This window comes from Giraffa tippelskirchi, chromosome 1 (assembly GCF_054371585.1).
Source record: "Giraffa tippelskirchi isolate mGirTip1 chromosome 1, T2T-mGirTip1v1.2.pri, whole genome shotgun sequence".
NCBI classification, from domain to species: Eukaryota; Metazoa; Chordata; class Mammalia; order Artiodactyla; family Giraffidae; genus Giraffa; species Giraffa tippelskirchi.
Window position 1 is genome coordinate 181716433 of NC_137275.1, and position 15549 is coordinate 181731981.

Here is a 15549-nt window from a genome sequence, read left to right on the forward strand (position 1 = left end):
GAAGCACAAGCTGGAATCAAGACTGCTGGGAGAAATATTATCAATAATCTCAGATATGCAGATGACATCACCCTTATGGCAGAAAGCAAAGAAGAACTAAAGAGCCTCTTGGTGAAAGGCAAAGAGGAGAGTGAAAAAGTTGGCTTAAAGCTCAACATTCAGAAAACTAAGATCATGGCATCCGGTCCCATTATTTCATGGCAAAGAGATGGGGAAACAATGGAAACAGTGAGAGACTTTATTTTCTTGGGCTCCAAAATCAAATGATGACTGCAGCCATGAAATTAAAAGATGCTTGCTCCCTGGAAGGAAAGCTATGACCAACCTAGACAGCATATTAAAAAGCAGAGACATTACTTTGCTGACAAAGGTCCGTCTAGTCAAGGCTATGGTTTTTCCAGTAATCACGTATGGATGTGAGTGTTGTACTATAAAGAAAGCTGAGTGCCAAAGAATTGATGCTTTTGAACTGTGGTGTTGGAGAAGATTCTTGAGAGTCCCTCAGACTGCAAGAAGATCCAACCAGTCCATCCTAAAGGAAATCAGTCCTGAATATTCATTGGATGGACTGATGTTGAAGCTGAAACTCCAATACTTTGGCCACCTGATGGGAAGAACTGACTCACTAGAAAAGACCTTGGTGCTGGGAGAGATTGAAGGTGGGAGGAGAGGGGACAACAGAGGATGAGATGGTTGGATGGCATCACCAACTCAATGGACATGAGTTTGAGTAAGCTCCAGGAGTTGGTGATGGATAGGGAAGCCTGGCATGCTGCAGTCCATGGGGTTGCAAAGAGTCAGACATGATGAGCAACTGAACTGAACTCAGAAGAGAAATACAAGTAAAATGAAGAAGCAGAGGAACCACTCCCAGTTGAAAGACCAAGAGAATTCCCTTGAAAGAACAATGAGACAGACCTCTTCAGTCTAGTAGGCACTGATTTCAAAAAGAAGACTGAAAATACTGAAGGAATTAATAAAGGCTATCAACAGAAATACAGAGTACTGTAAAAAAGGAATTAGAAACTATAAACAGGAACCAAGAAAAATTAGAAAACTCACTTGCCAAGACAAAAACTGAAGTAAAGGCAATGAATAGCAGAATAAAGAAGAAGAACAAATATGTGACCTGGAAGATAGAATATGAAAACTGCCCAATTAGGGCAGTAGACAGAAAGCCAAATGAAAAAAAGGGACCTGTGGGGTAAGATAAAGTATGCCAATCTATGCATAATAGGAATTCCAGAAGGAGAAGAAAGAGAAAAAGAGGTTGAAAATGAATTTGAAGAAATTAGGTATGGGAAGGTTTCAGTCATAAAGAATGAAACACATATTCAGGTACAGGAAGCACTGAGGGTCCCAAACAAGGTAAACTCAAACAGGCCTACACCAAGACAGGTTATACATAGCAAAAGTTAAAAGAGGAAAATTCTAAAGGAAGCAAGACAAAAAGTTAATTACAATGGATCCCCCCATAAGATTATCAGCTGTTTCCACTACAGAAATGTTTCAGGCTAGAAGGAAGTGGCAAGATATATTCAAAGTCCTAAAAGAGAAAAATCTGCAACCCAGGATCCTCTACCCAGCAAGGTGAATAGAAAGAGATGAAGAATTTCTCAGAAAAGCAGAAAACTGAAAGTATACAGCAATACTAAACCTATCCTAAAGGAAATACTGAAAAAGTCTTCTCTAAATAGAAAAGGAGTAATACTCTATAGGGGAAAAAAAAAAAATCACAATTGGAAAGCAAGTTACTGAAATAAGCCTGTACACAGATTTAAAAAAAAAAAATTTCTGTGAAAGTGATAACCACAATGAACAGCAGAAGAATGAACATGAAGATATAAAAGTGGACATCTAAATCATAAAATTTGGGGGAGGAAAGTAAGAAAATGTAGGGTTTTTTTCTTTCATTTCCTAGATATATTTGAGCCTACCTATCTAAGGCAAGTAGATATAAGACAGGATTGACATATTTGAAAAACAGAGTAACCACAAATCAAAAACATACAATAGATTCACAGAAACCAAAAATAAAAGAACAGAAAAGAAAATCATCAAACCACTAAAGGAAAACAAAGAAATAGAATGGGACAAAGAAGAAATATAAAATCAATGGGAAAACAAAGTTAAAATGGAAATAAATACATATATATCAATAGTTACTTTAAATGTCAGTGGGCTAAATACTCCAGTCAAAAGACAGAGGGACAAACATTTGCATAGCAAAGGAAACCATAAACAAAGCCAAAAAGACAACCATCGAATGACAGAAAATATTTGCAAATGACGTGACCAACAAGGGATTCATCTCCCAAATTTACAAACAGCTCGTGTGGCTCAATATTAAAGAAAAACAACCCAATCAAAAAATGGGCAGAAGATCTAAGTAGACATTTCCTCAAAGAAGACATACAGATGGCCAAAAAAGCACATAAAAAGGTGCTCAACATCACTAATTAGAGAAGCCCAAATCAAAACTACAAGGACATATCACCTCAGACCTGTCAAAATGGCCATCATCATCATCATAAAAAAAAAAGTCTACAGACAATAAATGCTAGAGAGGGTGTGGAGAAAAAGGAACTCTCCTACTCCTACACTGTTGGTGGAAATGAAAACTGGTACAGCCACTATAAAGAACAGTATGGAGGTTCTTTAAAAAACTAAAAATGAAACTATCATATGATCTGGCAATCCCACTCTTGGGCATATATCTGGAAAAAACTATAACTATAATTTGAAAAGATACATGCACCCCAGTGTTCATTGCAGCACTATTTACAATAGTATAAGACAGTCTAATGTCCAGATGAATGGATAAATAAGATATGGTGTATGTATACACACACACACACACACATACATACATAGACACACACAATGAAATATTACCCATTAAAAAAGAAAATGCCATCTGTGGCAACACAAGTGGACCTAGAGATTATCATACTAAGTAAAAGTAAATCAGAGAAAGACAAATAGCATATCACTTACATGTGCAATCTAAAAAAATGACACAAATGAACTTATTTATGAAACAGATTCACAGGCTTAGAAAACAAACTTAGTTACTAAAGGGGAAAGGTGGAAAGGAGTGATAAAGTATGGGTTTGCGATTAACATACACACAATGGGCTTCCCTGCTAGCGCAGCTGGTAAAGAATCTGCCTACAATGCAGGAGACCCCGGTTCAATTCCTGGATCAGGAGGATCCCCTGGAGAAGGATAGGCTACCTACTCCAGCATTCTTGGGCCTCCCTGGTGGCTCAGACAGTAAATCTGCCTGCAATGCAGGAGACCTGGGTTTGATCCCTGGGGTGGGAAGATCCCCTTGGAGGAGAGCATGGCAACCCACTCCAGTATTCTTGCCTGGAGAATCCCCATGGACAGAGGAGCCTGGTGGGCTACAGTCCATGGCGTCACAAGGAGTCAGACACACAGCACAGCACATACACACGATACTATATATAAAATAGATATTAGCAAGAACCTACTATATAGTATAGGGAACTAACTCAACTCAGTACTTTTTGATAACCTATGTGGGAAAACAACAGATACATGTATATGTGTGTGTGTGCAAATGAATCACTTTGCTGTACACCTGAAACACACACATCAGCTATCCCCAAATATAAAATAAAAAATGAGAATAAAGATATACTCTCAAAGAGAGTAGATCTCTCATTATTCTCTGGTAAACCTTAATGGAAAAGAATGTATAACTGAATTACTTTGCTGTACAATAGAAATTAACATTGTGTATCAACAATACTACAATAAAATAAATTTTTTAAAATATAAAAAAAAAGACAGGGTGGCAGATTTATTGTTTTAATCCAGAGCCTACAACATGCTGCCTATAAGACCCACTTTAGGGCAGAAGACACACAGATCAAAAGTGATGGGATGGGAAAATATTTCATGTAAACAGAAATGAGAAGAAAGTGGGGAATCACTCATGTCAGACAATACAGACTTTCAAACAAATACCATAAAGATAGATAAGGACACTATATTGAAAAAAGGATCAATTTAGGAAGAGGATCTTATACTCATCAGCATATACAAACCTAATGTAGGAGTATCTAAATACATGAAACAAATACCAACAAACATAAAGGGAGAAATTGATGGGAAAACAAGAAGAGGAGATTTGAACACCCCACTCCCGTCAATGGATAAATCTTCTAGACAGAAAATCAGTAAAGCAAGAGAGATCCTAAACAACACAATAGAATTATGGTAAATTTTCTGGACATTAAAAAACAAAACACATTTTTTCCAAGTGCATCTGGAACATTCTCTAGGATTCTTCTTGGGCATAAAACAAGCCTCAACAAATTTAAGAGTGTAGAAGTTATCTCATACATTTTTCCTGACCACAAGAGCATTAAACTAGAAATCAACCACAGAAAAAGAAATGAGGGGAGAAAATAAGTTACAGAGACTCAACAACATACTACCAATACTAAAAAATCCAATGGGTCAATGATGAAATCAAAGAGGAAATTTAAAAAATACCTTGAGACAAATGACAATAAAACCAACCATACAAAACCTATGGAATGGGACTTCCCTGGTGATTCAGTGGCTAAGACTCCAAGCACCCAATGCAGGAAGCCCAGGTTCAATCTATGAACTAGACTCCATGTGCAGCAGCTGAGACCTGGCACACATATTTTCAAAAAAGAAACCTATGCTGCTGCTCCAATACTTTGGGCACCTCATGTGAAGGGTTGACTCATTGGAGAAGACCCTAATGCTGGGTAGGATTGGGGGCGGGAGGAGAAGGGGACGACAGAGGATGAGATGGTTGGATGGCATCACCGACTCGATAGACATGGGTTTGCGTGGACTCCGGGAGTTGGTGATGGACAGAGAGGCCTGGCATGCTGCAATTCATGGGGTCGCAAAGAGTCGGACACGACTGAGCGACTGAACTGAACTGAATGCTGCTACTGCTAAGTTGCTTCAGTCGTGTCTGACTCTGTGTGACCCCATAGACGGCAGCCCACCAGGCTCCCCCATCCCCAGGATTCTCCAGGCAAGAACACTGGAGTGGGTTGCCATTTCCTTTTCCAGTGCGTGCATGCATGCATGCTAAGTCGCTTCAGTCGTGTCTGACTCTGTGTGACCCTATGGACAGCAGCCCACCAGGCTCCACTGTCCACAGGATTCTCTAGGCAAGAATACTGGAGTGGGTTGCCATTTCCTTCTCCAAAGAAACCTGTGGGATGCAGCAAAAGCAGTTCTTAGAGGGAAGTTCATAGCGAATCAGACCTTGCTCAAAAACACACGAAATATACAAAATAAACAACCTAGCCTATCACTTAAAAGAATTAGAGGAGAACAAACAAAACCTAAAGTCAACAGAAGGAAGGAAAAAATAAAGATCAGAGAGGAAATAAAGAGATTTACCAGACCTGGTTCTTTGAAAGGGTAAACAAAATGGACAAATCTTTGACCAGGCTCACCAAGAAGAAATGAGAGAGAACCCAAATAAATGAAAAAGGAGACATAACAACTGATACTGCAGAAATACAAAAAACCATAAAGGAATACTATGAACAATTATATGACAATAAATTTGACAACATAGATGGGGACAACAGAGGATGAGATGGTTGGATGGCATCACCAACTCAATGGACATGAGTTTCAGTAAACTCTGGGAGTTGGGTGACAGGGAGGCGTGGCATGCTGCAGTCCATGGGGTCGCAAAGAGTCAGACACAACTGAGTGACTGAACTGAAAAAAACATACAAATTTCTAGAAACATACAGTCCACCAAAAATTTAATCAAGGAAAAACACATAATTTGACCAGACTGATTACTAGAGGTGAAATACAATCTGTAATTTAAAAACTTCCAACAAACTAAAGTCCAGGACCAGATGGCTCCATGGGTGAGTTCCACGAGACATACAACGTGAGACATACAAAATAATTTATATCAATGCTTCCAAAAAACTGAAGAGGTGGGAACACTGCCAAAGGCATTCTGTAATGCCACCATCACTCTGATACCAAAACTAGACAAAGAACCACCAAAAAAGATATATACAGGCCAATATATGTGATGAATATTGATGCAAAAATTCTTAACAAAATAGCAAACTGAATTGAACAGCACACAAAAAATGTCATACACCACAACCAAGTGGGATTCACTGCAAGCTCACAAAGATGATTCAACATATACAAATCAATGTGATACACCTCATAAACAAAAGACAAAAACCACACAATCATTTCAATTGATGCAGAAAAAGCATTTGACAAAATTCAACATCCATTCATGCAAAAACTCTTTTACCAAAAAAGTGGGTATCAAGAGAACATAATAAAAGCTGTTTATGACAAACCCACAGCCAGTATAATACTCAAAGGTGAAAAGCTGAAAGCCCTAATGCTAAAATCTAGAACAAGACAAGGATGCCCATTCTCACCTCTTCTAGTAAATACTGTAGTGTTGGAAGTTGTGGCCACAGCAGTCAGATCAGAAAAAGATATAAAAGGTATCCAAATTGGATGGAAAAATTTAAATTGTCATTATAAGCAGATGATATGATTCTATATATGTGTATATATATATATATATATATATGTACAGAAAACCCTAAAGACTTCACACAAAAATTACTAGAAGTGATAAATTAATTCAGCAAGGTAGCAGGATACAAAGGAAACAAGATGATTCAAAGAAATGGAATGATATCCCATGTCTTGGATTGGAAGAATTAATATTGTTAAAATGGCCATACTGCCCAAAGCAATCTACAGATTTAATGTGATCCCTATCAAATTACCCATGACATTTGTCACAGAACTAGAACAAATAACCCTAAAGTTTATATGGAATCATAAAAGACCCAGAATTGCCAAAGTCATCCCGAAGAAAAAGAACAAAACAGGAACCATAACCCTCCCAGACTTCAAACAATACTACAAAGATAGAGTAATCAAAACAGCATGGTCCTGGCACAGAAACATTCATACGGATCAATGAAACAGAATACAGAGCCCAGAGACAGACCCATACCCCTAAGGCCTCTTTGACAAAGAAGGCAAGAATATACAATGGGAAAAAGAGTCTGTTCAGCAAGTGGTGTTAGCAAAGTTGGAAAGCCACATGGAAATTGATGATGTCAGAACATACCCTCTCACCATACATAAAAATAAACTCAAAATGGCCTAAAGACTTAAACATAAGACATGACATCAAAAACTCCTTGAAGAGAGCATAGGCAAAATGTTCTGACATAAATCATATCAGTGTTTTCTTAAGTCAGTCTCCCAAGGCAGTAGAAGCAAAGAAACAAATGGGACCTAATCAAACTTACAAGCTTTCAGCACAACAAAGGAAACCATTAAAAAAAGGAAAAGACAACCTACAGAATCGGAAAAAATATTTACAAATGATGCAACTGACAAGGGCTTAATTTCCAAAATATGTAAACAGCTCATAGAACTCAACAACAAAAAAAAAACAAGCAACTTAATCAAAAAATGGACAAGAGACCTAAATGGGCATTTCTCCAAAGAAGAAATACAAATGGCCAATAGGCACATGAGAAGATGCTCAATATCACTAATTATTAGAGAAATGCAAATAAAAACTGCAATGAGGTACTGCAGTGAGTGGCCGGTCAGAATGGCCATCATTAAAAACTGTACAAATAACAAATGCTGGAGAGGATGTGGAGAAAAGGGGACTCTCTTACACTGTTGGTGTGAATGTAAGTTGGTATAACCACTATAGAAAACAGTATGGAAAAAGCGAGAAACAGAATTACCATATGGTCCAGCAGTCCCACTTCTGGCTATATATCCAGAAAAAACTCTAATCCAAAAAGATACATGTACCCCCTATGTTCATAGCAGCATTATTTCACAATAACCAAGACATGGAAACAACCTAAATGTCCACTGACAGATGAGTTGATAAAGAAAATGTGGTGCATATATCCAATGGAATACTACTCAGCCATAGAAAGAATGAAACAGTGCCATTTGCTGCAACATGGATGTAACTACAGATTACCATAATAAGTGAAGTCAGTCAGAAAGAGACAAATATCATGATACTACTTAATGTGTGGATCTAAAATATGAGACAAATAATCCTATCTGCAAAACACATTGAGGGACATAACAGATTCGTGGTTGCTGGAGGGGAAGATGTTGGGAGAGGGATGGAGTGGGAAGCTGGAGTTAGCAGATGTAAGCTATTACATATAGAATGGATAAACAACATCATCCTACCGTACAGAACAGAACTATATTCAGTATCTGTGTAAACAATAATGGAAAAGAATATTTTAAAAAGAATGTATATATACATATAACTGAATCACTTTGTTGTACAGCAGAAATTAATGATATTATAAGTCAACTATACTTCAATAAAATTTTTTTTTAATTTAAAAAGCAGCACAACCATAGTGAAAGGAGGAAAGGTCAAAGTTAATATTGCTCCCCACCCCCCTGACCTCCCTGCCCAGGAGTAAAAGAAAGATGATGAAACAGTTTAAAAAGTTACTATTGCATAAAATGAAGTGCTGACTTCTTTTTTAGGTACATGGCCCCTGAAGTTCTAGATGATTCCATAAATATGAAACACTTTGAATCCTTCAAACGTGCTGACATCTATGCAATGGGACTAGTATTCTGGGAAGTAGCTCGACGATGTTCCATCGGTGGTAAATTTCTCTCCCTTCCCCTAATATTTTGTCACAAACAAAAGTTGTTTAAGAATTGTCTTTTTTATTGAATGAAATTGTTTACCCAGTGATCAATGAGAGTGCCAGAGAGATGACACAACATGCTTTATCCTTGTGTATGGCTTTATCCTAATACACAGCTTTATTCCTGTGTGGTCTTTTTCTGGTTCCACTTGAACTTTTGGAAGCAACAGAAACCAACCCCTTGTTATCTTGCAGTATAGATATTTAGAACGAATGACTGCTTGTGAGGCCACCCAGGAAGCTATTTCTAGCATGTAGTGGAGTCAGACTGATTTTTTTTACCCCCGAGATTGTAGTGATTTTCTCCATCTTGATAGTGGAAATTACATATGCAAAATGCAAATACACTGTCACTGCATTACTTTGTAAAGTATGTTTGTGTTCGATTGAGCACTTTCAATGTTTACTTGAGAAACAGTCTTATCCTTGAGAACCGAGGCTCACCTGAGACTAGTGCCTCAGGTTTTTGAGGCAGTGAGGGGTGGAGTAGCAAATAGGACAGGTTATTAAGAGACACAAGTGGAGGAAGGGACTCGCACCTCAGGCTTGCCGTGTAGGACTCACACCTTAGTGAGAGTGTGCGTCCCTTTACCAGCTGAGGCTGTGCACTTGCAGAATAAAGGCTTTCATTTCTTGCACATTAGGGCTCTAGGAGAAAATGTCAACATGGTCATCACAACTCATAGTTAACCATTATTAAAATAGCCTTTGCTGATTGTATTGCAGGATTTAGTTTCAAAGTGTGGGCTCAGTACTGACTCAAGGAGGTGGGTTGTTGATGCAGACATGGATAAGAGAGAGCAGGCTGTTCCACTTACCTGTTTTAGTAATGGGACACTGTAACAGGATTTCCAGCTTTTCCTTTTCTGTCTGGTCAAATATTGTTCTGACATTATCTGAGTAAATCTTTCAAAATAGGGTTTCTTTAAAATTCTTTACCAATGTAGGAATTCATGAAGATTACCAGCTGCCTTATTATGATCTTGTACCTTCCGATCCATCAGTTGAAGAAATGAGAAAAGTTGTTTGTGAACAGAAGTTAAGGCCAAATATTCCAAACAGATGGCAGAGCTGTGAAGTGAGTATTTATTTTGGATACTATACAGTTTTCTAAACTGCTTCTGGTTAGTATGTGGAAATTCGCTACTTTTCTTTAAGGAAAACAAGTAAAATTTCCCATTCCTTTCTTTTTCGTAGCTAATTAAATCAATGAGTAAAAACAGAGTAATTTGTTTTTTATGTTCAATTTCAAGTACATTGCAAAGGCCATGGAACATTTTCAGTGGCCATCAGTTTACTACAACAGTGTTTAGATCTGCCAGTGAAACAAGGCTCCTGCATTTTACATTAAAGCTTCCTGGCTTTCCCTGGTGGCTCAGTGGTAAGAATCCGCCTGTGATTGCAGTTAACATGGGTTCAATCCCTGCTCTGGGAAGACCCCCACAGGCCACAGAGCAACTAAACCCATGCACCACAACTTATTGAGCTGTAGAGCCTGGGGGCTGAAACATGCCCTAAGAGCCTGTGGCTCTGCAACAAGAGAAGCCACCACAATGAGAAGTCCAAGTATCACAGCTAGAGAGCAGCCCTAGCTTGCCACAACTAGAGAAAAGCCAAGTGCAGCAATGAAGACCCAGCACAGCCAAAAAATAATTTTTTTTTTTTTTTAAAAAGCTTCCTTTCAACCAGGGCAGCCCAAAACAGTGGGCTGTGTGCTGGCTGGAATCAGGAGGCCTATATTCTAGATTAACCTGGCTACCATACATTTCAGAGTCTGACTTTGGGCAAAGCACTTCAGTTCTCAGGACCTTAATATGTGTTTTTGTAAAAGAACGGATTTGGATGATTGTGAAGATGGTTCAGATGATTTTACATTTTATTCATTTCACTGTTCATTTGACTATTCATCAGGAATTTGTGGAAACTGCTTTTCAGCAGTATCTGTGCTTTTCAACCCCAGCTCTTACAAAAAGTTTTAGAAATATTTTTGTAGTTGTACTTTTAAAGAATTTATAAGAAAAATGTTATTTAATTTATCCTTAATTGCTAACTTTTACTAACAGAAGTAGAAGGTATTAAGAATACACAGAAAAACTGTACAGAAAAGGTCTTAATGACCCAGATAACCAGGATGGTGTGATCACTCACCTAGAGCCAGACATCCTGGTGCTTGAAGTCAAGCGGACCTTAGAAAGCATTACTACAAACAAAGCTAGTGGAGGTGATGGAATTCCAGCTATTTCAAATCCTAAAAGATGATGTTGTTAAAGTGCTGCACTCAATATGCCAGCAAATTTAGGAAATTCAGCAGTGGCTACAGGACTGGAAAAGGTCAGTTTTCATTCCAGTCCCAAAGAAGGGCAATGTCAAAGAATGTTCAAACTACCACACAATTGCACTCTTTTCACATACTAGTAAGGTAATGCTCAAAATCCTTCAAGCTAGGCTTCAACAGTACATGAAGTGAGAACTTCCAGATGTACAAGTTGGATATAGAAAAGGCAGAGGAACCAGAGATCAAACTGCTAACATCTGCTGGATCATAGAAAAAGCAGGGGAATTCCAAAAAAAACTTCTGCTTCATTGACTACACTAAAGCCTTTGACTATGTGGATCAACAACAAACTGTGGAAAATTCTGAATGAGATGGGAATACCAGACCACCTTACCTGCCTCCTGAGAAACCTGTATTCAGTCAAGAAACAACACTTAGAACAGACATGGAAACGGCAAACTGGTTTAAAATTGGGAAAGGAGTATTGTCAAGACTGTATATTGTCACCTTGCTTATTTAGCTTATATGCAGAGTACATCATGCGAAATGCTGGGGTGGATGAACCTCAAGCTGGAATCAAGATTGCCAGGAGAAATATCAGATGACATCACCCTAATGACAGAAAGTGAAGAGGAACTAAAGAGCCTCTTGATGAAGGTGAAAGAGGAGAGTGAAAAAGCTGGCTTAAAACTCAACATACAGAAAAACTCTAGTACCATCACTTCATGGCAAATAGGTGGGGAAAAAATAGAACAGTGAAAGACTATTTTCTTGGGCTCAAAAATCACTGTGAACGGTGACTGCAGTCATGAAATTAAAAAAGATGCTTGCTCCTTGGAAGAAAAGCTATGACAAACCTAGATAACATATTAAAAACAGATATATCACTTTGCCAACAGAGGTCTGTATAGTCACAACTGTGGTTTTTCCAGTAGTCATGTATGGATGTGAGAGTTAGATCATAGAAGCCTGAGTGCCAAAGAATTGATGGTTTTGAACTGTGGTGCTGGAGAAGACTCTTGAGAGTCTCTTGGACAACAAGGAGATCAAACCAAGTCAATCCTAAAGGAAATCAACCCTGAATTTTCATTGGAAGGGCTGGTGCTGAAGCTGAAGCTCCAGTACTTTGGCCACCTGATGTGAAGAGCTGACTCACTGGAAAAGACCCTGATGCTGGGAAAGATTGAGGGCAGGAGGAGAAGCAGGTGACAGAGGATGAGATGGTTGGATGGCATCATCAACTCAATGGACATGAATTTGAGCAAACTCTGGGAGTTAGTGAAGGACAAGGAAGCTTGGATGCTGCGTTCCATGGAGTCAGAAAGATTCAGACATAACTGAGTGAACAACCACTACTATTATAATATTGGTAAAATAAAGCATTTCCCTTTAGAGTTGATGTTTGGTAGTTTAGAAAGAATAAAAATCTGTTCACTTAAGTAGTTTATTTTACATCTTAAATTAATGTAGACTTCAGTAGATACCTGTGAGATCAAGAGAGTTCCTTGGCTACCTCCATTGAAATCAAGTATCCAGGCCCAGACAGAATATATTGTGTGCTCACAGAACCTGCATGTTTAACGAATGAAATTGGGCTAGATTTTGTCTTTGAAAAATTTCATCTTGATACTACAAACTGGAATTATTCATGCACTCATTCACTAGGCAAATTAGAGCAAATTAATATTAAACAGATGGCTAATTAAGCATGAAGGAAAGTTAGTAGTTAACATTAAAAACATACATGCAAGTTGCAATTACTGTCGCAGCATGTTAAATTAATGCCATCACTGTTATTTTAGGTTTTTTCTCTATTTGGCTAGTTTTGTATCACTAACTTAATCTTTCACTTTTCTTGGGTTTTTACAAATCTCCCCTCAGTAGCTGAAAAATATAGAGAATTTGAAACTGATAGGATATCTACAGAAGTGTTTTTCAGAGCCCTCTGACCTTTTCCAGTCTGAAAAGCTGGCTCTAGGCCAGCTTTCATCTTGGGATATCCCTCAGCTTTCACCTGTGATCTCTCTTGCCTCTTTTGTGGTGACTGCCTTTCTGAATCCCATGTCTTCACGTTTCTTGATTTGCTCATTATCCCCCTTCCAGCTCTTTGCTCAGATGTTACCTTGTCAGTGAGACGTTACCTGTCAACCTATTTAAAATAGCACTTTTATCTCCTGGCATATTTTATCTCCTTCCCTAAATGATGTTTCTCCTCAGCATTTACCACTGACAGTCCATGTGTTTTGCTTACTTACTAATTATATGCTTTAGCCCTCTATAACGTAAACGTGCTATTCTTTGGAACTCTGCATTCAAATGGGAATATCTTTCCTTTTCTCCTTTGCTTTTGGCTTCTCTTCTTTTCACAGCTATTTGTAAGGCCTCCTTAGACAGCCATGTTGCTTTTTTGCATTTCTATGGGGATGGTCTTGATCCCTGTCTCCTGTACAATGTCACGAACCTCTGTCCATAGTTCATCAGGCACTCTGTCTATCAGATCTAATCCCTTAAATCTATTTCTCACTTCCACTGTATAATCATAAGGGATTTGATTTAGGTCATACCTGAATGGTCTAGTGGTTTTCCCTACTTTCTTCAATTTCAGTCTGAATTTGGCAATAAGGAGTTCATGATCTGAGACACAGTTGGCTCCCAGTCGGCAATGCCAAAGAATGCTCAAACTACCGCACAATTGCACTCATCTCACATGCTAGTAAAGTAATGCTCAAAATTCTCCAAGCCAGGCTTCAGCAATACATGAACCGTGAACTTCCAGATGTTCAAGCTGGTTTTAGAAAAGGCAGAGGAACCAGAGATCAAATTGCCAACATCCTCTGGATCATCGAAAAAGCAAAAGAGTTCCAGAAAAACATCTATTTCTGCTTTATTGACTATGCCAAAGCCTTTGTGTGGATCACAATAAACTGTGGAAAATTCTGAAAGAGATGGGAATACCAGACCACCTGACCTGTCTCTTGAGAAATCTGTATGCAGGTGAGGAAGCAACAGTTAGAACTGGACATGGAACAACAGACTTGTTCCAAATAGGAAAAGGAGTACGTCGAGGCTGTATATTGTCACCCTACTTATTTAACTTGTATGCAGAGTACATCATGAGAAACGCTGGGCTGGAGGAAGCACAAGCTGGAATCAAGATTGCCGGGAGAAATATCAATAACTTCAGATATGCAGATGACACCACCCTTATAGCAGAAAGTGAAGAGGAACTGAAGAGCCTCTTGATGAAAGTGAAAGAGGAGAGTGAAAAAGTTGGCTTAAAGCTCAACATTCAGAAAACTCAGATCATGGCATCTGGTCCCATCACTTCATGGCAAATAGATGGGGAAACAGTGTCAGACTTTATTTTTTTGGGCCCCAAAATCACTGCAGATGGTGACTGCAGCCATGAAATTAAAAAACGCTTACTCCTTGGAAGGAAAGTTATGACCAACCTAGATAGCATATTAAAAAGCAAAGACATTACTTTGCCAACAAAGGTCTGTCTAGGCAAGGCTATGGTTTTTCCAGTGGTCATGTATGGATGTGAGAGTTGGACTGTGAAGAAAGCTGAGCACTGAAGAATTGATGCTTCTGAACTGTGGTGTTGGAGAAGACTCTTGAGAGTCCCTTGCACTGCAAGGAGATCCAACCAGTCCATCCTAAAGGAGATCGGTCCTGGGTGTTCATTGGAAGGACTGATGTTGAGGCTGAAGCTCCAATACTTTGGCCACCTCATGCGAAGAGTTGACTCACTGGAAAAGACCCTGATGCTGGGAAGGATTGGGGGCAGGAGGAGAAGGGGACGACAGAGGATGAGATGGCTGGATGGCATCACCGACTTGATGGACATGAGTTTGGGTAAACTCTGGGAGTTGGTGATGGACAGGGAGGCCTGGCGTGCTGTGATTTATGGGGTCGCAAGGAGTTAGACACGACTGAGCGACTGAAGTGCATGTAAGCTTTATGATAGCAGAGATGTTGTCTCTTAGTTTGCTGCTGTGTCTATTAGTGTATCCTACTAGATACATGTAGGATGGTATCTGGATTATGGCACTCAGTTTGCTGGATGACTTTATGCATGTCCTGAGCCCTTGGTCATTTTTACCTGAAAACAAATGTTCATTTCTAGGAAATTTTCCTCAAGTATTTCCTTGATGTGTTCCCTTCCATTTTCTTCTGTTCTTTTTCTTCAACTCTGGTTATGAATGTAGACATCCTGAACAGGCAGGTCGCAAAGAGTCGGACACGACTGAGCAACTGAACTGAACTGAACCCATCTCTTTGTTTTCTTTTCTCTACTTTCTGGGAAAGGAATCCACTTTTATCTTTTCGTTTTATTATTATTATTCAGCTTTATCTTGTAGTTCTATAAAACTTTCCCCAAACCAAACAAAACCCAAAAAAGTATTGATAAGTCCAGTATCAGTATTTTATCTCTTTGAAGATATTAATGATGGATTGTTGATACTGTCTTCTATACACCTTCTGTTTTTTCCCAAGGTGTTTTTTTCTGTTTGTGTC

General features: G+C 38.8%; 1 protein-coding gene and 1 long non-coding RNA gene across 9 annotated transcripts in view; one reads left to right on the forward strand and one right to left on the reverse strand.

Moving 5' to 3' along the window:
* TGFBR1 (transforming growth factor beta receptor 1) overlaps positions 1 to 15549 on the forward strand; it is a 72249-nt gene that overhangs the window by 51656 nt on the left and 5044 nt on the right. For 5 of the 7 annotated variants that reach the window (XM_081512131.1, XM_081512083.1, XM_081512101.1 and 2 more), the window contains 2 exons: positions 8584 to 8708; positions 9701 to 9831. In XM_081512131.1, the coding sequence (XP_081368257.1) occupies positions 8584 to 8708; positions 9701 to 9831 (256 nt within the window). The remainder of the gene's footprint in view (positions 1 to 8583; positions 8709 to 9700; positions 9832 to 15549) is intronic. The other 2 variants (XM_081512092.1, XM_081512108.1) reach the window with 1 other exon arrangement.
* The window catches only part of LOC145514407 (uncharacterized), a 57161-nt gene that overhangs the window by 11288 nt on the left and 30324 nt on the right, over positions 1 to 15549 (reverse strand). The window lies entirely within an intron of this gene.